General features: G+C 38.7%; 1 protein-coding gene across 1 annotated transcript in view; it reads right to left on the reverse strand.

Annotated features, from left to right (window-relative positions):
• Positions 1–633: 633 nt before the first annotated feature.
• The window catches only part of PTEN (phosphatase and tensin homolog), a 49,158-nt gene continuing 23,988 nt past the window's right edge, over positions 634–25,803 (reverse strand). The window contains 8 exon segments of the mRNA XM_062637897.1: positions 634–4,196; positions 5,143–5,367; positions 13,301–13,467; positions 15,711–15,852; positions 20,917–21,147; positions 23,338–23,370; positions 23,372–23,423; positions 24,645–24,686. Coding sequence (XP_062493881.1) covers positions 4,011–4,196; positions 5,143–5,367; positions 13,301–13,467; positions 15,711–15,852; positions 20,917–21,147; positions 23,338–23,370; positions 23,372–23,423; positions 24,645–24,686 — 1,078 coding nt within the window. The 3' untranslated portion in view covers positions 634–4,010.

Genomic DNA, 25,803 nt, shown 5'->3' on the forward strand with positions numbered 1-25,803 from the left:
CCACCACCCTGGTTCCTCACCATCACTAGAAGCACAAAGGCTATCCACTGAACTATTAGTCTCTCTTTCCTAGAGGCTCAAAGGGTAACGCTAACACAAAAAGGGAACATCACATACATTTTAAGTGCTGTTTGAAAACAGACAGGGAACAAAAATAGAAGAACCCCACACTTCATACTTGATATATATGTTGAGCATCCTTTTCCCACTGGGGAAAAATGCATCTCATTGCCAATTTAAAGCTATTTTAGGGAAAGACTTCTCAGGTTGTATGCACATCTCATTTTTCTGGAGATGCACTGGTCGACATTAAAATTAAGGTAAAGGGCATTTTCAAAAGTTCTTTTACTTGGAGACTAAATATGGTTTAGTTCCACGGGAAAGCAGTCCTGCATCTCACTGTGGCAGCATCACAGTAAAGGGCTTGATCTCCCTGCACACAATCTGCACGTCAAATGCCTACACTTGTTTAAAGCTTCTGAACATAGTTTTAAGCTGTAGCTCCTTTAAAATCCCTTGACACACAAAAGAGCATCCTTTGTTCTAATGATCATGCTCAAAATTTCACTGCTTACAAGCAAAATATTTTAGCTGTTTCCATACTCAAAATACTTGAATAAAACCACCACACAGTGACAAGAATGAGACTTTAATCAGTTTTAAGTGGAGTTTTAACACTAAGAGATAAAGGGTTGTTAAACACAATAACAAACGGACATCTGATTTGTATGAGGCATTATCCTGTACATGTCATACTTGGGTTTTGTGTATTCTCAGTTACACACAGAGCCACTGTTGCACAGCACAATAGTATTTGAAGAGGCTGAATCAGAGTAAGGCTGCTTAACAGACTGATTTTTTTTTTTTTAGTATCTATATATATATATGCTATATGAAAACAGACTGAAAATTTGAACCGGCAGAGAAAGGCAGCTCTGCCAAACACTGCAGTTGGAGCCCCTTTTAGTGCACAGTTCCACCCCATCCATCTGCATGCATGACACTTTCTAACAGTATTTAAAAGGTAAACGAGGCACTTCGTGGCAACCGCAGGCATCGTTAACATATTGCACACATTTGCTATGACTAAACATGGAACTTGCACACTAACATCCTATTTTTTTTTAGTATTTTTCTTTTTTTTTATTTTGAAAGCTGAAACATTTGATGCTGCATGTAAACTCCACTTCAGTTTACGATGTATGCCACAGGAACAAACCCAGAAGCTATTTATACAACTGCCCTTTAATAGCTGTGGCAAATAGTTTGAGTGGGGCTACCAATGACTAGGGGATGCTTCAGGGCCTCACAGCAAGCTCTTACCAAAGTGATGCCTTCAAGTAGTTTCAGAAGTGTAAGCCGTTGCACATCCAAAAAGGTTTAAGCATACAGTCCAGAAACTCAAGGAAAGATTACCTACAGAATGCAGTTCAAGCTAATTATGGATATTGTCATAAATAAAGTTTTAATAAGGACTCAAAAACCTTTCAGTCATAGTAATTCTTGTCAACTTCTATGGGGGTGGTAACTGAAATAAAGTATAGGATAGTATGTATAATATATATATTTATATATATAATATATATATATAATGCCATTTTTCCATTTCCAATGACTACACCATAAAATGTAAGCAAGGCTGCTCAAAGACATCGAAACATTCAAAAAAAAAAATCAAAACCCTCATTCCAACCTTCACATTCCAAAGGAAAAATAACAGTGCAAAAGCCCATTGCGTCATGATTTCCAATCTGGCCCTCAGTGTTACATAGCAGAACCGCACCAACCCAATTTTTACTATCCAAAGTGGGACACGCAGCAGTGTCAATATCTGAATACTTTTAAAGCAAAAACATTTTTGTTTATTAGCCAACACAATTTTCAACTGTTAAAAAACAGACAATGTGAAACATGATTTGAAGGGTAAGAGTTAAATGTCACGTCCCAAAGTAACCACCTCCTGCTGGTTGATAACAGTGGGAATAATGAGCACTGGAACCAGCAATCTTGAACCATTAAGCTACTGAAGTGTAATTAAACCTATAAGAAAAAAATTATCGGCTTTGTTAGAAGTTAGAATCATAAATCTGAGGAGCAAAACTGGCCAATAGATACCAAAAAAAAAAAAAAAAGAGGCATTTCATACCTTTATCAATAATAATTACTGGAAATCCTGCCTTGTCTCATTCAAATTCTTACCATTAATGCTGTTGTACAGGGCCCTTACAGATTCCACACACAGTTATCTAGGTGAGAACACAGCTAATGAACTTCAATGTCAGCACCAATAAGTTAGGGGGGGGTTGTATTATGTCCTAAAAAAAAGTGTTAATTTGGGGACAGCTATTCATGGCATACTTTATGGAGAACAGTTTTGTCAGCTACTTCACATTTGTATGCAACAGTAGTTGTACTCTTAAATCATCTGCAGTCTGGGCATGTCAATTAAACACTGAAAGTGAATCTCAAGCCCTATTCCTGGCTATATCCCTATGAAAAAATAATACAATACTCCCAGTTTAGGAATCTAATTTGCTGGGTGGTTTGTTGTTTTGGTGTTGGGTTGATGGCTTTTTTTAATAGCAAACCATATATTTGGGACAAGGTCTGCTTTTCAAAAGTATGCATCTTCATGTATGCACAGTGTTGAGAATTTATTGCAGCACTGGTTTCCTCTATATTGTGTGTAATGTCTGTTTTTACAACAGGTACTGAGCATTCAAGTAAAATTCCGTAACAGTTAATGACAGGGTTTTTTTAAAAGTGTGCAAAACTGCAAAACTCATTGTAATAGAATGTGTAAGGTCAAAGGGGCAGAACAGCTGACAGAGGTTTGATTGAATAAATGCATCATAAACCTTCAAAACAAACATTAACCTGGAGCATCTCCAATTGAAATTTCCTGTGCACCATTACAAAACATTTTTATATTAATGAGAAAGAAAAGCCTGCAAGGCAGCACATGAAGTATTCACAGCAGGAATATGATTGAAAAACTAATAATATAAATGTACAATGTTGACTGATGTATGCACTAATAGCATCAGACTTTTAGCACTGGCCTTGATTACACAGGAGATGGAGCAGCCATTACAATCCATAAAAAAAAATTAATAAATCATTGTCAAATTTTGTAACAATTTGTTTCAAGCCCATATTTTAGTTGATAGCCTCCACATTTGTATGGTTAAGTCATTGTTGCTGTGTTTCCTTTCTGTGACCCCAATAATTTTTCTCCCTTCATTTGCGGGTCTTTAGGATGTTGCGAAGGTTCATTCCTGTACCCCTATACAGAATCACTCCCTCTAGCTGCCTTTTCTAGCACCATTACACTTAAAAAAATAAAATGCACAAACAACAAGCAGTGACAGCGGCGACTCTTCAATTGTCCAGGATGAATTATGGTAGCATGCTAAAGAAAGATGCATGTAAATAGCCAGATATGGTACACGGGCCAAGCTCCAGCGGACTATATTCCTTTCTGAGCATTACTTTCCAACCCCCATCCAAAATACATACATTAGAAAGCAATAAAACCTTCTAGAAACATTTCTTAGCCAACTGTAGACTTTTCTGTTGCCACACAAGTGCAAAAAAAGGGGCAGGATGTGAACCTGTATATTTTTGAAACTTCGTTTGGTGACAGAACACAAAAGGAAAAATTCCTACGTATACACATTAGGTCTGTCTCCACTTTTATAAAACTGGAATAAAATGGGAAAGTGCCATGTTTATAGTTCCTAATTGAAGTTTTAATGTCCTTTTGACACAAAAAGGTATATACATATAAGAGCTACGTAACCTTTTTTTTCCCCCCAACTGGACAAGTGTCAAACCCTGTAGATTTATAGGGCAAAACAAGATTGGTCAGGAAAGAATTGTTCCTATAATTGGTAATCTGACACTATGTCCTTTTGCCATTTAAAAAGGTCCTTTTTCAGTTTATTCAAGTTTGTCACTCTTCGTGGTTGGGTTTTTTTGTGTTTTTTTATCTCTGATAAAAAAAATATTCAGACTTTTGTAATCTGCGTATGCTGATCTTCATCAAAAGGTTCATTCTCTGGATCAGAGTCAGTGGTGTCAGAGTATCTATAATGATCAGGTTCATTGTCACTAACATCTGGTGTTACAGAAGTTGAACTGCTAGCCTCTGGATTTGATGGCTCTTCTACTGTTTTTGTGAAAAATAGCTTTACCTGGGAAAGAAAAAAACAACATTTAAAAAGGGAATCTGGACTTCAAACAAGCACAGGTAACAATGCAATTTTTAACAGTGTGGCTCCTCTCACTACACTGAATTACACACATGCTCCTCTCTCTACACTGGAACAAAAGAAAGAATGAGCTCTTCTGAGGGTAGCCAGCCTCTTAAACTACCACCCATGACAAAATTAGGAACTAGCAAAGCAGCAGGTTTTTCAAGCCCAGCTGAAGGAGTTCTGCAGATCTGCACCAAACACAGGTACCCTTGAGTTTACAGCTGCAGAACATACCACTGCAGTAGTCCATGCCATACTGACCTTTCTGACCACCCCCGCCTTCTAGACCTCTGCAATCAGAGATTCCAGGAAGTGTACACAGGAATGATCAAAACATTCTTTAACTGGTGACTTGTGTGTGCTTTAGAAGTCTGATCCAAGCAACATTCCAAAAAGAAACTATGACCATCACTGTCAAATGAGCACTGCTGAGCTCAAACTGGTATTTCATGAGCAAGTTAGAAAATGCTAAAATTCTTAAAAATGCCTCTTCAATTTTTAAAAACAGTGCTCGCAATGGCTCATATGCCTCAAAGCTCAACTCATATGTTAAGACATTCCCATGAAGCAAGTACCCCTGCAAATCAACTTGAGAATTACTGTGTAAAGCACAGAGCTCCAATGCAGCTGGTATAGGAAGATACTACCTGGGTCTCCTACTGCTAGTCTCTAATGGCTTGGATAAAAATCTGAAACAACTGGAAAACTTTACTTCCAGTCTCTCAATATCTACTGACTTCCCAAAAACCAGATAAACTTATAAAGTTAGAAGCTTTGCTAAGTGGTGGCCATACTAACATATGAATTCTTGCCTACATAAGGCAAGACAGACATATAACATCATGCAGCGTTTCAGCTTTGTTTACACATACGATATACTGACCTTGAAATTTGGAGAGAAATATCTGTTGGCTTTGTCTTTATTTGCTTTGTCTAGATCATTTTTTGTTAATGTAAGGATTAAATATTCCTTATCATTATCTGAGCGCTCCGTACTGAAAATACCATCAAGTTCCTGATCTGCAACTAGACTTCCATTTTCTACTTTGTCTGAATTTTCATCCAGTCCTATGAAGAATGTATTTACCCAAAAGTGAAACATTTTGTCCTGGGGGAGGAAGAAGACAAAGAACAAGCTTGCTTCAGTATACACTACTGGCACATTAATTAGACTAGCATCATCAACCGGTCAAAACCAAATCTGTAACATCAGACAAAACTTGTTCTGACAACAGTACATCGCTGTTACATTGCATGCAAAGGCATTTTCAACAATTTCCCAAGACAGTACACAAAACTCTGCATTAATCAAATTCAATTTTAACCAATTAAGCTTTCAGAAGTCACTCCTTATAGAAAGTTGGTTTTAAAACAATCTATCGTACCTATAAAAAAACACAGATGACAAATTAAATAAATTTTTAACCATAAGGCATGAAGAGATTTTTTTGCTCATTCCTTGCCAAGCAGTAGCCAAACCCAAGAGAAAACCTGTGCAAACCAGCTCAGGTGAGTAATATTTATCAATAGAGAATATCCTCTCCCATAACTTCCCATGTAACAAAGCACTTTTTCTTTTCATACAGAAATAGCTGTAATTAAGCAAAACCACCCTACAAATACAGGACTCCTACCATAGTGGATTCATTACTGCTTTATAGAGACGGTTTCTACCAGTCATTTGTTTGCTGGCCAGTAGCAAGAGAAAGTCAGACTCAAAGTTCTTTGCTATACTGCTACTCAACAGGAAGTTTTTAATGGGAATATGAGGCATCAGCAGTTTAAATATAGTCAACCTAAGCAGAACATTACAGATGATCATCCACAGCTCGAAAGGTACAAGTTACACTACCCATCATAACACTGAAACAGGCATTCCTTTACAAAGAGGCAAAATACAAATATATCTATGATTTTAAAGAGCCACTGGACTGATAACATCCACTATATTACATATTTATCATCATGACTAGCAGGTTTATTGCGAGTGTCTATCTCTAGATATGCTACTGAACAAGCAGTTATGTTTTACACTTGGCTAGACAATCTCTGAAGATAATATGCCCAGCAACTTTAAGATTTCAGCTAAATAGCTCCATAGGATGCACCGAATACTTTTAGTTCTCCATCACTTGCCGTACTTCCGCAAGTCAAGAGCTGAAGTTTCTAAGATCAACTACCATTAGCAGGTTGGTCCTGACTAGCACATTAATAAGTAATTCTCCATCTGAAACTGAGCTACATTCACTTGCTCTTTACAAATTAACCTATTTTACTCCAATTTGAGTTTTCAGGCAGAAGATCCATAATGTCAATGGCCAGTCTTCCCATAAGAGCTGTATTTCTGCATTTCTGTTAAAGTTGCAGGGGTGAGAAATCTAGCACATAATAGAATTCAACATTCCTTCATATTACTCAGGGCCAGAACACAAACTGACTCCAGAGCTAATTTACATGTTTTGGTTTACCAGAGATCTAATTCCAGTTTCTTGCCCCATCTTCCTAGCTGCTTACCTCTGCTGGCAAGCAGGGAGGGAATCAGATGAGGAATGGAAGTGGGTCTAGTGTGTATCATAAGAGCATGCCTCCCTTCTGAAGGCAATCTGGCACCAGCAGAATATCACAATATTTTCCTTGGCCAATGAGAAGGGGACAGGGAAGACCTGGACTACTCCTTAACTTATATTCTTCTTCCTCACAAATCAGTAAAACCATCTAAGTACACAAATACTGGGAATTCAGAAGGCCTGATGAAGCTTCTATCTGCCTTCTCTACCAAAGGTCAGCAGACCCTTTTTCAGTATTTCAGGTAAAGCATACAAAACCACTTCCAGATTGTGTGCATTTCTGTAGATTTCTTACAAGACCAACAGTTTGTAAGCAAGTGCAACAGCAAAGACAAAAGTTAAATAATTCAGTCAGAAACACTTCTGATAGTTAAGAAGTTACCTGCTTCATCAAACACCTCTCCAGTAGCTTTGGGAATAGAGTTAATTTACCAAATTAACATGCTGTAATTACAGTTGTCTTGGGAGACTAACAGGTGTTTGCCACTGTCACCAAGTGCCTTCAAGCCATCACATCTGTGAAGAAGCCTTTTTGGGCCCCATCCATGCAAGGCAGCATTCAGTAGGTTCTCGCCATGCCCAAACTGCTTATACACTTAGCAACCTCTTTTCCACTAGCAGTTCCTCAGAAACAGTCTTAAGAGAGCCCACCCCAGGATCTGGAAGTAGAGGATGAACACCCACAGCAAGAGTGTTTTCTTCTGTAATGCTCCAATGAGTCATCAGCCAGCCTGCGGATGTCTCATGAAGACCATGGCACCAGGAAAAATCCCCCACAAAGATGTCTTCAATCTAACCTGGTCCAGATTCATCCTATGTCCAGATGACGAGTCCCTCAAAAAATACGTAGCCCTCCAAGGAGATGAGACAAGTACTCCTGCTCAAACCAAAAGACCAGTTCAAATCAAAACAGAAACAACTAATGGTCTCAGTTTTCCAGCTACAGAACAGGAGGGATTTGGAGTCCAGGTGCCATGTACAATAAACAGCAGGAAAATGCAAGTGTAACCTGATGCTTCCAGCACCCAACAGCTCTGTAAGCAGGTGGATGTATCACCTGCAGTCTCACCACTGTTGAAGAGGCATCATCCTTCCAGTGAGGCTTTAGAGAAGAAAGTGCATTTCCATATTAAGACCACAATTAAGAGAGATGCCACCTCTTTGTAGCTGGGGTGATGGTACTACTACGATTGATCCTTCTTCAGGACAATGCAAAAGCAGCAATGCCTTTTAGTGCTGGTTCTTAGTGCCCCCTGACACCTCCAGTGAGGTCAGCAGAGGAGAGGGCAAAGCTGATGAACATGCTGCAGCAGAGGGATGAAAAATGGCTTATACCAATAGTGCTGAAGCAGCTTCAGAGGACAGCAGTGCCAAAGCAAACAAGGCCACTGCATGTAAACCACTGCCAGCAGAAGCAGAAGGCATGGTCTTGTCATGCCTCACCTTAAACTTCACTGGGAGGAACAGAACCAGGAAGGATTTTCTTGGCACTTAAGGGCCTGCCTGAAGAAGCAACTGCAGGGACTCTGCTTTCCTGATAAATTCTGAAGAAGACAAGACAGAAGACTTCTCACTAGACATTTTTTAACTTACTTTCCTTGGGATAAATTTGCAGAGGTCTTCAGGGACTCAAACTAAACAATACAACTTGGCTGAGCTGGTCATTTATCGTTTTATCTCCCTCCAGCTCTTCAAAGCATCAAGTTTTTTTCTTCCTTTCCCACTACATTCACCTAATTAGTTTAATAAACTAAGTTCACGGGTACTGGAACATGGCATGGCCACTCAAGCTGAGGGAAGACTTTTTGACATTAGCTCTTAAGAATAACTGTCACTGCTTTCACTGATTCAAAGTGACGATTCATCCACCTTAAGCTAAAGTGTCAGGGTCCAAGATACTTCATGACAGACAACAACACTGATGTAATAAGGGCCAAAGGAATTTTAAAGATCAAGGCTCAAACTGAATTTTGGCCTTTATATAGCGAATCAGAATACCAGACAAACACTCACAAGGAACACAATTTAATGAACAGGCTTCTGAAAATGACTATTAGCTAGAAGCTTTTTTTGAATGTGTTTTGCTTCAATTCCAGTTACATCACAGGCATCTGCCTTAAAGAAAAAACTGAACAAAAAAACTAAGACGCAGATGTTCTTCTTCCCATAACCAGATCTGTGCCATAAAATCCACAGTGCAGTATCAGACATTTGAGACAAGCTGATTTAATCACAGTAGTTTGATATACAATACTTATGCCCACCCTGTGCAGTTTTTCAGTTCAGACTGACAGAAAAATGTATCTCACTCTAGAGCCAATACCTGCCTTTAACTGCAGACTGAGATCCAAATCCAAGATCATTTAAGCCATCAGCTCGAAGTTCCCATAACCTCCTGAGAGTTTAGTTTTGCAGACAGATCTACAGGCACTTATAATCACTTTGAAGTAATTGCTAAGGGTTTTGGAGATACTGCCCAGCTCCATGCTGGCCTCACAGCCCTCCTGTAGTCACGGCTGATGGAACTTCTTGTACCATTTTCAGATTAACAGTTAAAGCCTTCTGACATTTTCAGAGTTCATTCTTCAGTGTTTGCTAAATAACAATCACCCAAAGTCCTCTTGAACTGCACAGCAGAACTTCTCATCTATACAGACCCAAGAAATAAAATGGCATACCCAACAGCTCAATGTGGTCAGCCCTGCCTATGTTAGTCTGGATACAGTGACTCTTACAAAACAAAAAACAAAAAACAAAAAACAAACCCACACCAACATTTCCCTCTCATCTATACTGGGAGGACTCCTGAAAAAGGTCTCCTTCACCCCCAGGCTCTGCAGGCAGGAAAATTGCAAGATCTGGTTTTAAACAAAGTCTCATTGAACCAAGTGATATAAGGGTATCTGTAAGATTATCATATCAACATCAACAACTGGAAGAAAAAGGCTTCACACAGCTACACTGAAACAAACCTAGAGAGAACACAGCAATAGTCTGAGACGGAAGAACAGCCAAGCTGCAAGTTAGAGAAACAAAAACCCATGGTCAACCTCCCTCAAATTACTAACTTCTATTCATCAGAAATTCACACATAATAAATGTACTCAAGCCTTAAGCCATTTTGTTCTCATAAGAGCATGCATTTCATTCTTGAAAGGAAGTAGCTACATCATACTGAAGAAATGGTCCAAGATAAACTAAGTAACTTTATTAGACAAGAAAAGATCAAAAGTTGTGGACTTACTAAGTGATGCGAGGTGGCTCAAATTATGGAAGAGCTGAACCGGGGTAATATTTTCAAGGCAGTCACCCTGTTACCAACATCACCTCACCAGCACCAATAATCCTTTGGCTGAGACCAGCTCTTGCTAGCCACTGAATTTACTTAATTTAAATTTTGCCATTAAAAACCCAGGACACTTCACTGCTTTAAATTTCACATTGACACTTAACATTAGGTGCCTAAAGCCATTTGGTCATTCAAGTTGGGTTTGTTTCATGCACAATAATTCTCAATAAACAGCTCAAATTTGATGAGGACTCTTCATACTAGAGAGCTCTGCTGCTACTACTACTGTTCTTCAGAAAATTAGAAATTTGAAAGCTAGTAAAGGTGAGCAAACCTGGAGCACTTCAGCTGAGATCACTAGTATCAAACACCAAACCAGACCCAGCAAGAGGACACAGAAGTTTCCTTTATCCCCAGATAGGAGACATTGCTATTCTCCAGCCTGAATGGCCCAGAACGGATTGAGAATTACACTTTTAATTAAATGTTATTAGGGTTATCATCACATTTCTCATGGAAAGTTAAATGTGATGCCTTTAAGTGCATGCAAGAGAACTTGTTTAGCAGCTACCTATAAAACCTGCTAACAGAAAACCTTGACAGAACAAGAACTAGTGATGGGCAACAGACCTGTAACTCCAGCTTTCATAAATACGTGAATCAATCAGAATCTCTGAAAGGTAAGATCCTGTTACTCCTAATTATGCTGCTTCTTATTAACTAGGTGATCAGTGCATAGAGCTGATCTTCTCCAAAATGAGACAAGTCTCAACAGTGGAAGGCCCTTTCTTTTGTGGTTTTGAGAAAAAACTGTGTAGTCAGCTTATCTAATAAAGGAACAGGCAGAGATGCGAGACACTTGTAAAGAGAAATGTGTTCCAACTTTGGGCCAAGATATGTTTTCTGCCACAAATATTTGCCTTTGCCCTATTCCTGTCTCAGTCACTTTACTTAAGTTGTCAAAGGGACCATGGGGAAGAATCTCCTCTAGTGCCAAAGCACACATCAGAGAGTATTTCACTAGTTCTCAACATGAAAACCTCAGCAGTGGCTTACATCTGAGAAGATCCACTGATCTCATCCCAGATGCCCTCAACTTGTGTTTGCATTTACATCAGTGCTAACAGAGGTGGCCTTACCAGAACTGTGCGACACCAAATACCTACTTTTGGTCTCCACTCTTATACAAGGTTAATGGCAATTGACACTAGATTCAAGAGATCTTTGAGGCATATTATGAAGGTGGTTTCTTTACAAACAACTCCTGTCTGGTGAAAGGACAGTTTCTATCTCTCAGAAAAGCTTGCACAGGTAGATAGAAGAACTTTCACCATCTCAGCATTTCTTAGCCCTAGCAGTCCAAAAACACTAGAAGGACCACCTCTGCATTATCTGCAATTCACAGAACCTGAATAGTTAGGGTACTTAGTAAGAGTAGACCAAAAACACACACAAAAAAAGAAAATCAACTATTCAAACTACAAAGAGATTCTTAAGAAATGAAACCACAGCTGATACGACACTCTGAAAGTACATCACAGCTGAACACTTCCTGTGTTTCTGCAGACAGTTTTACACACTCTTGAAGTCTGCATTTATACTACAGAAATTGTATGTGATAACAAGAAGCTCTAATTTCTGCTGGCACTGTATCTCAGTGCTCTATAAAGGTAAAGCAAACACAGAATTCCACTCCTGGTGCTACAGGGCCAAGATCCAGCATCTCAGCTGCACACTGGTATTTTGGGGCTTACTTGGGGAAGGGCAGTGCAGCACAATGCTTCCTGTGAAGTCCATTTGCAATCCACCTGTTACTGAAGATGGTAAAGACTCAACAAATACACAATTAAGATAGGACAGAGACTGGATAAAACTGAACACTGTCAGATGTTTGGGTTCCATTTCCTCTCCTGCCTGCATCCCTTATGTCTTATCTCAGTACTCATTTTGAAATACTTATAAGGGTGCTCATTTTAAACCCTGTTCTTAAAACTGGCTTCTGTATATTGCAGTTCTGTATGTCAATAATTTTCAGCTTGACTTAAAAAATTTCTACTTTTATAACGCTTTGTTTTACAGTTATCTGTTGCATATTGCTGCACTGACCAATTAAAGCATCCAGTTAAACATGCAGAATAAAATATTCCCACTAAAAAACTGTTTAAAAACTTTTGCACACATCAGCATGCAAATAGAACACAACTTTCCCAGCTAGTGAAATTATACCATTAAACTAGTTAACAATACCTTCCAAATGAGCAAGCCTACAAAAAGTGTATGTGTACTTATACATACATCTAGTAGGTACAACCTATGTGCAGAGTTAATAAGAGACTTCTCATCACTTAAGTGTCTTCCAATCCACTCTATTATTTTTATGCTTTGCCTATACACAAGATTAACTCAATGAATACTCTTATAACATCAACTAAATAGTGAACAACTATTCATAAAAAAAATTAAGTAGTAAATACAAAGGTAGCCTTTAATCAACATGGTCTCATCCACACCTTTCACTTTGGGAGATGCAAACTAGTCCCACAAGCATCAGAATTAATGAAACCCTGGAATGAAGCATTCATCTTTAAGAACTTGCCGACTTTGGTGTCAAAGTAAGTTCTAGAAATTCTTTTTCTGCAATTAAGACACTGGTAAAATTCTCAGCTCTGAGTAAATTCTCTAAAAGCCTAGTGTCAAGACACTGCAGCTGGGAATTGAGAAATGTTTGGATAGATTACAGAGATACTTCTACAAAGTGTGGTGGAACTCTATCTCGGAAATTCAACCAAATTTGTCACCTGGGTAGAAACCAGACAGCAGCACACAGACAGGATCTTCTGTGCCTGCTCAAACCTTAGGAAAATTTAGTCAAGAACACAGCTGGAGTTAACTTGCTCAGTATGCAAGCCTATTTTTAGAATGAGAATGTTTCTTCTTCAATTAGATTAGTCACTACTACCCAAATGACTGCAATACATATCCATTATAATTTTTATCCAACCTTTGTACTTAATCTCACAAATTCTCAAAATATCCAGCTTTGATTTTGTAGCAGATTCTCTCCTTGGGAAAACTAGACATCAAAGAATAATACTGTGATTACACATCACCGAAGAATAACCAACATCCCAGCCCTGCATCAGGATTGGCTGAAAAACATTTTCTGGAAAAGAAAGAAAACCAACCTTTTTCAACATCTTGTTCTGTTTGTGGAAAAATTCCACTTTGATGTCACCGCATACCGGCAAAGGTTGAGGGAATTCAAAGTACATAAACTTGTCTTCACGTCTTGAGGGTCCTGAAGGGGAGGTGAATATCTTTACCTTTAGCTGGTACACCACAAACTGAGGATCTGCATGGCAAAATAAGAGTGTCACTATAAGAAACACCTTGAAGTGACAAAAAGCACAATACTTGTATCATAATCACAATCATGAGCTACATTATTCTGAAAGTTCAATAAATATCTATCAAGACTTAAGCATAGCAGGGCATCAAACTTCGCTAGATGTTACTGGAAACTACCTAGCAGATTTCTCTCCTTAGCAGCAATACTCTCAGGCATCCACAGGGTTCCTAGAAAGTTGCCGTTTCTTTTCAGTATAAGGAATGACTAAATGAAGTGACAACTTCTTGTTACTTGCATATTGCTCTCACCTCTATTATGTGAATGTAATTGAGGAGTTTTATTCTCTCTTGCCTCTTCAAATTGCAGAGTGGGCAGTCATGTAAACACAAACTGATTTCTCTTACACAAACCAAACATGTTATACAAACAAGAACAAGGACAAAAATTTAACATTAGTACACAAATCAACCAGCACCTACAGGCTATACAGACACGGACCCTAAGTCTGTCCTCTAAATCACCATCAGGAGTGCCACCCAGGGCATAACTTTCCAAATTAAATCTGTAGGGGTAACAACTGAAATTATGAAGGTTTTTTTGGTACAGCCTAGGCAGATTTTCTAAGGAACCGCCAGACACCAGCACAAAAGCCAGAAATATTAGATGAAAAATTCAGAGACATCTTTCTGCCTTTGCTCCAGATTTCTCTGTTAGTATCAGATGCAGACTGCTCTAGACAATACAAACTGAACCATATCCCAATATAGAGTGTAGCCACCCAGAACCTCCCCAGCCCCCCCCCCCCTCCCCCCGCAGAAGTCCCTACCAAGCATACCCATACTATCTTGCTAAGCAGCCTAACTATAAAACTGCTACTTATCTCCCTCAAATCCTCAGAGCTGCAAAACCCTGTCATCCCTTTGTTTCGTAGGAGAGGCACAACTCTGCTTGGTCAGTGACTTTAAAAAGAAGGAAGATAACAAGGAAGTCAGATTTAAAGTTATCATGGGTTGGTAAACCATGCAGTAGATAACAGCCCTAAAGAAATAACACAGACCATTGGTTTCATTCTGAAAAAATCACTGAACTCCACAGAAATGTAAAATACTGCAGCACACAAGATGCTCAAATTGACAGTGTATCTTCTCAGGTGCTTAGCAAACTTTTTGTTTATCCCAACATTGTACTGTGAAAACAGCATGCTAAAAGCCTGGTACAGACAAACAAGTTTATGCTCATGGGAGCAATTCATACTTGTAGCTTGATTCTGCAAGTACAGCAGTTTATTTAAAGCATTAAATAAGTAGTAATTTCAGAAATCTGTAACCCCCACACATCTACCCTCTAGGAAGAGGTTTTCTGGCAGAGGCTGCTCCCTTCCTCCTCCTGTAAATACAGCTAGCCTGACAAGTTGCTTGATTGCTTCTTGTGTGTTACATGTTCAGACACTGTCTTACAATATTAGTAGTGCAATTTTAATCAAAGCCACAGGAGGCACTGGAATTAATTACACATTGCAGTAATCCCCATAGCAAAAAGCATTAGAAAGACTTTTTCCACTAACAAAAAATGAACATGCAACATGAGGCAGTTACTCTCCTGTAATGCAGCCCGCAGGACAGACATGAAGTTGGTTTTGTACTTCAAAGTTTCAAGGTATCTGCTGCTCCTTACTAACACACTTATGTATCAGCAAACCACATTAATCCTTTACAGGTGTGTTAATACTTTATAAGCCTCCATCTAAAGAAAAGTTTATTCCAGAGCTAATTAGATACTTATCCTGTTAAACTGATTTTTTTTTCAAACATCATGGGAAGAATGACATTGCCACATTTGAAACAAACACATCACTAAGCAAAACATTTTCAGCAATTTATCTTCCCTGTATAACTTGCTATATTAGAAAAAAATACATGCTTTCTATAAAAAGTATGGAGCTAATCTAAATATATACATGGCATCACTTATCTTCAAACTGTTGAATATTTCTCAATTTAAAACCGTAGTCAAACAACCATGAGTCCATCACAGACCTCAACTTACTACACCTGGGAGGATGCTAGCAGATAGACCACACTAACCCAGCGGATTTTGTAACCTGAAGTTCATCTTCTCCCTCAAGACTTGCAGCTCTTCATGTCATGTAACAGAATGGTAACCGTCACATACTCAAACCAAGTTCAAAGGCCAATGTGTTTTCCTTACAAGAGCTAATGGAGGTTAATGGAGTGCTGGGTACTTACTGCAAGTTCCGCTGCTGAACATGGGAATTGTTTCAAACATCATCTTGTGAAACAGCAGTGCCACTGGTCTGTAATCCAGGTGATTCTTTAACAGGTAGCTATAGTAGTACACGTAGCGTCTCTGACTGGGAATTGTCACTCCCTAAATCAAGGGAAAACAAATGCCAAAAACCATCAAGACCATTTATTATCATCACTAATGGAGCTCCTGCTAAAGCTCCTGGAATGTACCATCATTATCTATGCTGAGTATACTTCTGCAGCAGATACACTGGAGACTGGCATATAAGAGTATGCCTAGATACTGTACCTAAGTATCTAGGTGCAGCATCTGGCTGTACCCAGAAAGCAGAGGGATGCTGCACTGCCTTCTGCGCTGCACAGAAACCCAGTCATGCGGGTTTTTAGTACAGTAACACATGATGATTCTCAGCCATTTCTTCACTGTGGACATCCTGGGCAACTTAGGGACTAGCAAAGACATAACCCACCTTCAAACCATTCCCCAAAACCAGCCTCTCCACATTTCCCTTTTCCCTAGACATGTGTCCACATCTTTAGTACTTTTCCTGCAAAGACTTCAAGAAGAAGCTGTTTGCACACATTATCTAACACCAGGCAATTAATTACCAATCAGCGCCCAGCACCAAACAAGCAGGACATTGCTTTTCCCATTACTTGAGTGCAAATCTCCAAATATCCATCATCTCAAGCAATGAGACAAAGAATGCAGATTTCTACCTGTATCTTAAACACCAAATACCTCAGACACCCCGAGGGTCATACAGAAGATGGCTTCATGCAGATGCTCTTTTATGGGGTGGAGGAGTGTCATACATTAAGCAGGAGGTGCCTTAAACAAACTCCATTTTTAAGCACCAATACAAGAATTACATTTCCACAGCAGTTTAAGTCAAAAGATTCTAATTTTATTTGCTAATATCACTGTACCCAAGACTGACGCTACCTTCTATTACAAAATACTCTTCTGTATTTTTATTATGATTACACAAAAGCCAGAAGTGGAAAGTTTCATTAATAAAGGCCTAATTGCCCAAACTGTTAAATGAAGGACTTTTCAGCTGAATCACAACTCTGAAGTAAACACTTTGAGAACATACAACCAAAGATGGCTTTTATTACTGATTTAAACCAATTTAAACTTCAAGGGAATAGTTTTAAAGCTCTTACAGCTAATACCTTCAAGCAAAAAGGGATAAAGATGAAAAATAATTTCCTAGAAAATGCATTATATAGTTTTTAACAACCCATACTATATACTTGCAACAGCATTAGTAAGTAACTTTTGTTATTAAAGCTAAATGTGAAATTGCAATAAAACTGAGATAAAAAAATGTTTTCATGTACAAGTCTATGAGCATTTTGGCCACAAAACCTAGAACACAGTATTTCTATAAAACATTATTCCTAATACCTGCTTCACCTTACAACAGCCGTAAGCTAGGAGTGGCTAGAGTACTTCCAATTTAGTAAGCAGCTATTCTACAAACATGAAAATAGTCGCTTCCTCCCATTATTAAAAAAGTTGATAATTCTGTCTCCTCCCCACTTCAGTTATTACACAAAAGACTTTTCCCTGCCGTACTTGTACAATGATGACCTTCTTAAGTACCTTCTACACTGACCATGTTTTTAGTTCAGGTGTCATCTCAGAAGTTGCCTTCTTAAGGGAGCTTTAGAGATTGCTTTACTGGGATTTCAGCTTCAAGACTCAAAACCCTATCCTCAGAGCAAGCCATCAGTAATTTGCTAATGCTGCCAATCAGAAGAAAACCATGCAGATAAGGAAAATGCATCCTTCCCTGCTTATAGCTTCTTCATGCCATAAAGGATGTACCCCACAGAGAAACGCCAGCATAACCAGGCCTGGGATCACAGAATGAAGGGAATACAGTCACTTTTGCAGCTTGTAAAGGGATAGTCAATCTCAAAACAAAACCAGTTCTCAGCCAAGAGGGCAGTTTTATCTCTCCAGCCAGAGATTTCTGCTCCTTGGAGACACAGCCTTTACCCTGAGATCCTAAGAACCAGGCATACTGAAGCAGAACAGAAAGTTACCCATTTTCTGAAGTTCTGATTTCACAGCAGAATACTTTCATAACAAGCTAATAATCCATGAGGTGAAATCAACACCTGCTTACTTTTACTCAAGAAGAATAAAAGAATAGGGAAGCAGTTTTGCATATTTTACTTCATCCTTGAAAAGCTTATATTTCCCATCTATCACCATCTTAATTTTTTAAATGGACATTAGAAAATTTTCTCTATCCCTATGTCAGTTTTTCACAGGGCGCTGCCAAGCTGTGTAGACTTCACAAAAACCACGAGGTGCAGCTCAAACACTTGAATATGTGTTCCCACCTGACACCTATCCACTGAGTAGCCTATGCCTCCTTCCAAGTCTAACCCTCACCATAAAAACCTTAAAAGCAGAAGCAGGAATAAAAGACCTTCTCCAGCTGTAAGAAGGTAAGTTGTCTGTCATCACAGAGTATTTCAGTAGCCATCTTAAGGAAAAACAGGGGATAAGCTGACCATTTCAAACAGTGGAAGCAGCAGCTTTCTTGGGAGACTTTTTTGAGGGGTTTACTTCTCCCTCAGCTCTGAAAACAGGCTGGACAATTATAGTTCTTTATCCAATTTCAGAAATACTTGTCTCCCTTGGTTCAAAGGGAAAACATATCAGTCCTGTTCAGTCATCACCACCGTGACAAATATTTAGCCAACACTTTCTCACCTTCATCATTTGCTTCTACTGAAAAGCTTCTCCCCACTATGGTGAGTTACATAAGTCAGAAGAGGCAACTTATAGAGAAAAACAAAACCAAACCTCCAACAGTTTTTGGTCAGATATAGTTTTAGGCTCAGTTCCGCAATGTCTTACTCCCCACTGCCTCTTCCAGGACAACAGTACATCAGACTATATTGCAATAATCAGTCTCATCTACAACAACTCTCACTTAATGTTGCAAAGGCCTCCATGAAGTTTCTGCTTCCAATAGACACTTGGGAAAAGCAGCTTGCTACAGAAGTACTCAAGATTGTTCTCTTGACCAGGTAGTCGTACTTCCTCTTGAAATCAGACTCACAATTCCTGCCAGCATGGAATAAACCTTCTCAAGAATCACTTTGCCAAGTGCATTAATGGCAACAGTGATTTTAGCTATATTACTCTGAGCAGCTATATACAAAGTGTATACCTTGTGCTTGCTTGAAAGAAAATTTGGTATCTAATTAAAGCCAATTTTCCTTCATCATACATGTATTTATTCTGGTCCAATAATGACAACACCAAAAAAGGCAGTTTCTTGTCCTTAGGTGCAAGCAGTCCTTTTGATGCTTCATTTACTTTGAAATCAGGAAGTCAGTTATATACAAGTGTGGTGAAGTATCAAATCAGAGAGCAGCACTTGACATGTAACACTGAAATATGGGCCATAAGGGAAGAAAAAGCTTCCAAAACCTGCACTGGAACACCTGTATATAAAAACACTATAAGGACTATACATGAATCATGTGCTGCCCAGTGTCCGCATAAAGATAACCACGCTCAACTGGAGTTGAAGCAAACAAAAAAACCAAAACAACCCCAAAAACAAACAAAAAAACCCCCACAAACAACAACAAAAAAAAAACAACAAACAACAAAAAAAAATTTCTCCCCCCCCAAAGTTACCAAAAAAATCTTCCAGTAGAGACATCAAAACCAAAACAAAGTTGCTGGTTACAGACAATATTTACAGTGAAGCTAAACAAGGCTCTCACTATTCCTGTTTACTAAGTTCTCTGTTACCTCAAACATGCCAGAGTACTGATGAACACCTAACTGACCTTATACTCGATACACTGACATGCAAAAATACAGAAAAGAAATGGAGGTACAGCATGCTTCACCATGTATTTGTTGTGTAGCTTTTATGGTATTTTATCCAGCTCTTTAGATAATCTCTATCAGTAGGAGTAACCTAATCTGTTTATTCATCACACAGCTCATTCCTATTTACTACCATGCACTCTCACCAAAAGCCACAAAGTTTTGATGGGAAACCTTGACAGTGTCTCCGCTCTAGTATTACACTACAACTATCTCCTTAGCCATACATGGCACAGCCCTATCTTGTAAAGAGACCAAACTAAGAAGTTATTTGCTCCTTCCAACAAATTAACAGCAAAGTTCTAGAATTCCGTATGTGACATTTCTGCTCTCAAGAGCCTTCAAACATGAAGCTCTGCTTATTAGAAGTCTACACACTGTGAAATTAGTATTTCATACAAATATTACAGGAACACAGATAGCTCTATACTTGAGTAGGCTGGAACTGGTCTGCAGGGATCATCCCCCTGGGCTGCTCTACTAACATTCAGAAAGGAAACTAGGCAAGATGAGCAGGCAAGCTTGTTGAAGTGACCTTCCAAGTTACACCTTATCATATTTGGATAATATTTCAAATAAGAAGGATAAACTTCTATTAATGAGGCATAACCATGACAGAAAGTTCTAACACAAACCTACTGCTAAAGATCTTAACAGAAATCCCTTGTAGCCATGAACATCCTTTCTTTGAAATGAGATCTTCCCATTTCTCCTTGGGAGAAGTAGAAGAAACAAAACTATAGCACCTCATGAAGCAGGCTCTGAGGCAGCAAATGTCAGGGCTTAACCACCCTTTTATTGAAAAGGGGCATCTAACAGACTTTTCCAGAACGAATAGTCAACTGTAACATGCACTGTAATGACCATGTATCTCCAAATATCACCACAGAAGCTAAGAGAACCTGAGGAGATGAGCAACTCATCTGTTCAGTCAAAACAAGCTAGAATAATCCTCTTATTTGGGCTGAAAATGCTCAACAAGACAGCACACTCATCAACCGCCCATTTGATGCAACACACAGCAGAATGCTATTTTAAAGGCTATTTAAAATAAACTGTCCAAATCTTCTTCAACAGGAGATGAAAAAAACAGACAGGTTTAGTGTTGTGACCAATTCCTACTGCTGCTTAAAAGTTATCTCATTTAGAAGAGCTGCACTGATTAAATAATATTAAAAGTGAATCAAACAAGGTAACACAACTGACGGAAAGTATTTCTTAAATAGCCCTTTAAGACTTTTCAAATTGACCTCAAGAAGGAAAAGCAATTAAGATGCAAGTAGGAGAACAGAAAAACAGAAAATAGCTCACCTTCTTGTCTCTGGTCCTTACTTCCCCATAGAAATCTAGGGCTTCTTGAGCCTTTAAAAACTTGCCTCGATGCAACAAATATGCACATATCATTACACCAGTTCGTCCCTTTCCAGCTTTACAGTGGATTGCTGCAACATGATTGTCATCTTCACTTAGCCACTGGTCGAGATCTTCACAAAAAGGTTTGATAAGCTCTAGCTGTGGTGGGTTATGGTCTTCAAAAGGGTACTGTGCAACTGCAACAAGAAGTAATTCATCAAAATCTCAAAAGGAAATTACAGCAAGCTCGGGTCAACTTTGTGACAAGCAAAATAACTTTTTAAATAAACCCCCATCCTACATACACATATGTATTTTTTTTGTTATTCCAACATAATTCAGCAATGTACTGCATATTACAAACATTACAGACATTTTCCTAGCAATACATAAGCATCCTGCTACATGAAGAGACTCTCACAACGCTACTGAAATGACTGTGACTACGGCACAGACTGTATCTTACAACACAAATTTTCTAGAATTTATGAGTGCATTGGCAAAAAGAACAACCCTATGAAAACCCATTACTCTAGTGATAATTAGACTGACTGCTGAGAGAAAACAGGGCCAGACCTCAGTCACTGATCAGACAATAGGAATTTTGGTGAAAAATTCTGAGCAGTTGGGTCTACACTGGGAACAAGCTGTCAGAATTGCTCAAAGGGTTTTTGAAACAAAAACCTGCAATTTCCATATTAAAAAAAAAAATAAACCCTCATATAAGGCACTTGCAATATGTATGAGTTTTGAAGTCAACCCACTGAATGAAGTTGTCCTTTTTCTCATATGAATACATACATGCATACAAACACTTCTTCCATCTAGACATGGAAAGAATTTCAAATGAGCATGCAGGAAATGAAAGAAAAACTAAGAAGGCAAAACTAAGCAATAAGCAGAGACAAGCACCCAAACCTCTAACACCTTAGGTACGATGACGGCAAAACGCTCTGTTGACTAGCAGAATCACACAGGGCTGTTCTAGTTTTGTCAGAACAGCAGCACTTTATAAAGTGCACCCCAATTCTTGTTTGGCAGACTTGGGATCTTACACATACAACTCTGGTTCACTTAAAAATTCTCAGCTAGAAACACCATTTCCTTTTCTGGTCTAAAAATGAATGCATTTCATTTTTGGCAAGTGTTTGTATTCATTTCATAAGTACTACTCTCGTCATACATGCAAGGCTCCTTTTGATGAATCCCCAAGGATTTAAAGAGCAGAAGTGAGGGATGAAGTTATGGAACTGCCAAATTACTGCAGCACAAGTCTGGAGCCTTTCGGAGGGATCTGCAAAGACAGTTTATTCACTTGCAGTACAGGCCGCCCACTTACTCTCCCAGAAAACCAAATAAGGAAGCCCGATAAAATGAACACTCTTTGCTAAAGAACAGCAAAGGTTAATGAACATACGCTAATAAATTCTTCCACGTGGAAGATCCAAAGATTCCCCAAAAGATCATTTTATGTGAACTTACAGAGATGTCACTTTTTGTAGCAGATACAGATAAAAGGAGAAATTTAGTTTAAAAACCCTAAGAAAAAAAGCTATTAGATGCTGTCAGTTTGTCCATACAACTTTGAGTCTATGCTAACTACATTCAGTCAGGTTCCAGTGAAAAGGAAAGACAAAGTAGTCCTGAAAGAACAGCCTGAAAAATCTGAAGTAGTAGCAGTGTGCTGAATGTGCTCTCCAAGATTTGAGATCAAAGGCAAACCTTGTGGTATTTTCTGCAAAGACGGAACAAGGAACAGATGAGATGGGTATGGGAGACCTGTGACAGTGCAGAGGGATTAGGAGTCAGAAAGCAACCTTAGGAAACATAAAGCTGTATGATCTTGAGCAGGTCCTCCATAAATTTTGGGTCCTAAACACTGGAGCACAGAGCATGGAGATTACTCCACGATTACTCTCTCCAAGCTCCTAGAAGTTGCAAGAAAAATCCCATAGCACAAAAGGGAGCAACAAAACAAACCAAACAAACAAACGAACAAAAAAAAAAAAGAAAAGAAAAAACAAAAGGAAGAAGAGCCTTTGGCAAAGCAGAAGGCAATTTCCAGCATGGAAGTACTTGAGAAACTGCAAAAATCCTAGACAAAAAGCTTGCGTCCAAGGAAGATAAAGAGCTTTCAATGTCTGGTTTTGAATTTAATGCAAGAGCATCCAAGCTGAATAATGAACTACTACAGTGTTTCATGCTAAGTGTAGAACATAAGAAGTTCCCTCTGAAATTAATTCACTTCAGAAAATTTTTAGAGTAGAACTGTTACTCTTCTGCTCCCTTAACAGTCCTGAGTCACCAATTTTGTTATCTAAGCCAACTAATTTGGGGATGAAAAGAAAAACTGCAGCATGTAGCTCCCTACAACAGCACTGTCTTAGGCAGAGGAGCTGTGAAAGGCGCCGTCAACAAACAACATTTTGGGCTGAGAATGACAGTGACAAGATCTCAGCACCCCCGTTAAAACAAACATTTAAACAAACAAACAAAAAAAACCCCAAAACCCTAAAACCCAACCAACCAAAAACCCACAAAAATCAAAGCAAGCATATGTTCTGGACATATTAGAAGCACAACCTTTTCATTTATGCCTTCTCTCCTCTTACCCAAGGTATTGCTCAAGCAGATCTTTAAATACTTTTTTTCTAGCTTGTATGTATTCAGTGAGGTTTCATGACACTGCCATTCAATATTTTAAGAGCAAACTAGCAGCAAAGATGACTTCAAGATGACAATTTTAGTCCTTCTATATTCAGACATTAAAGCAGCCAATTACATTTTGGCCATGTTCTAAACACCCTCTTTACAACTAGAAGGATGGCCTATAACAAATAAAGGATAATAATAAAAAAGAAATTGAGCCTTTGCTAGGATCTAGTATTAGCCAGTTACAGAACTGGCTAGTACTAGCTAAAATTTATTCATCTCCTACAATTACATACACACAAGTACTCCTTATCTGCCATTCTGAGCACTGCATGAAAAGAAACTACAAGCCCTACTACTGCGCACAGAGATATTCCTTTGCACACAGGATAAAGGTCAATCTGAATTTATTTATTTACCTGGGGAGTTAATACTAACAAAACAGGTACACCAGTTTCCACTGATAAGAGATAATGAGAAGAGGTGATCAAAAGAAGCCTCTAAAAGTTTCCCCACTGGCTCTGGAAGTTTTGCAAAGCATCTAAGAACCAACTCATCACAAAGAAGCATCACATGGAATTTTTTTTTTTTTTTTTTTTTTACTATTCTTCTTTATAAGCAACTGAAGGTTTGTTCCAAAACTTAAAAAAGTTGTTTTACATGAATAGTGACAGTGGCTTAAGTGTTCTCCATTTCATTCTAAGTGATGCTTCTGCATAAAACCCAGCCTTCCGCAAGCTTCACCTCTACATTTCATGATGAGTTTACACACTGAATTGAACAGAAACTTCTATATAGCTCATTCTGCAAAAATTCTGCAACAGTAGACTTACGATTTCCTTATCAGATCTAGTTAACTGTCAGGAACATACTTTTTTGAAAGCCCCAAGAATATAGCAAGTTTCTCCAATGACTTCAAGCAATCTGACATCATTCCTTTACCCAAATCTATTCATCAGCTCCTCCTTTATACCTCTGTTCAGAAACACTGAAGTTTAAAGAGAAAAACATACTAGACAGTAAAAAACATACCTCTGCAGTTAAATTTGGCTGTGTCATAATGTCTTTCAGCACATCTAAAAAAGAAAAATAGACAAGAGTTCAAGACAAATCTCAGAGGCACTCCCAACATCTGTCACACCCAGGCACATACACATCAACATATGGGAAAATCATGTATACTCATCACCTTTATGATTTAAAAAAGCAGCTAGAGGTTACATGCAGAAAAACTGTTGTTGTGTTTTTTTTTTTTGCAGATGTATAAAGTTGCTCACTAAAATATCAGTTATTTTACTGAAAAACAATTACTTACCCTATGGTAACTGTAGTCCATCAGTATGACTCAATGGAGACATTCACACAAGTAATGCAATACACTATTACTTTTTAACACTGTAGTATTAACAGTTCCAGCTGCTTGAGCAGCTATATGCTCCCACACAAACACATAAAGAGTAGACAGCTATGACCTTCATCCATTTGACCCTGAACTCAAAACACACATCAATATGCCTTAACAAAAACATGGGTGCTATGGGTGACGGGAATCACAAGGACATTTCAAGGATCCTCAGAGAGAGTAACCTAAGCAAACATTCCTCCTCAAATTACAGGACCACCACCACAAGACAGCACAGGCAACTGAAAGCACCGCTCAATATTATAATAGAGATCACTGCATCAAACGGAGATTATGATACTGCTTTCCAACTTGGCACTTCTTCTCGAAATGAGGTGAACACACACACACACACACACACACAAACACAAACACCAAAAAAACACAACCAAACAAAAAAAACCCAGGCCAGTCAGTCAGTTTTCCCCTCACAGATCCTGGCAAATGGCACATTTCTTAAGACTCTCGATTGCATCAATGTCTACCTCATCGCTCTGCAAGAGACTAACTAGCTAGCAGCGCAGCAAACCACACTGCACTAGTCTTGCAGGATGACTTGCCTAGGGACAAACATCAGGAACTAGATATAAACAATCCACTCAGTAGGGTCTAACACAGCCAATATAGCATCCTGTAAGGGAGCAAGCTGGATCAGATACTATGGGTAAAGGGAAAGAAGGCAAGTGCAAGCTCTACGTAATTTTCCTTGGAGTTGCTCTCTGCAGGCAAAATGAATCATCCCTACAAAATGCAAGTGAAAATGCAGCTCAAAGAAAAAGAACAATCCTGCC

This window comes from Pezoporus occidentalis, unplaced genomic scaffold, assembly GCF_034315485.1.
Source record: "Pezoporus occidentalis ecotype Australia unplaced genomic scaffold, CSIRO_AGI_Poc_V1 ctg54, whole genome shotgun sequence".
Taxonomy (NCBI): domain Eukaryota; kingdom Metazoa; phylum Chordata; class Aves; order Psittaciformes; family Psittacidae; genus Pezoporus; species Pezoporus occidentalis.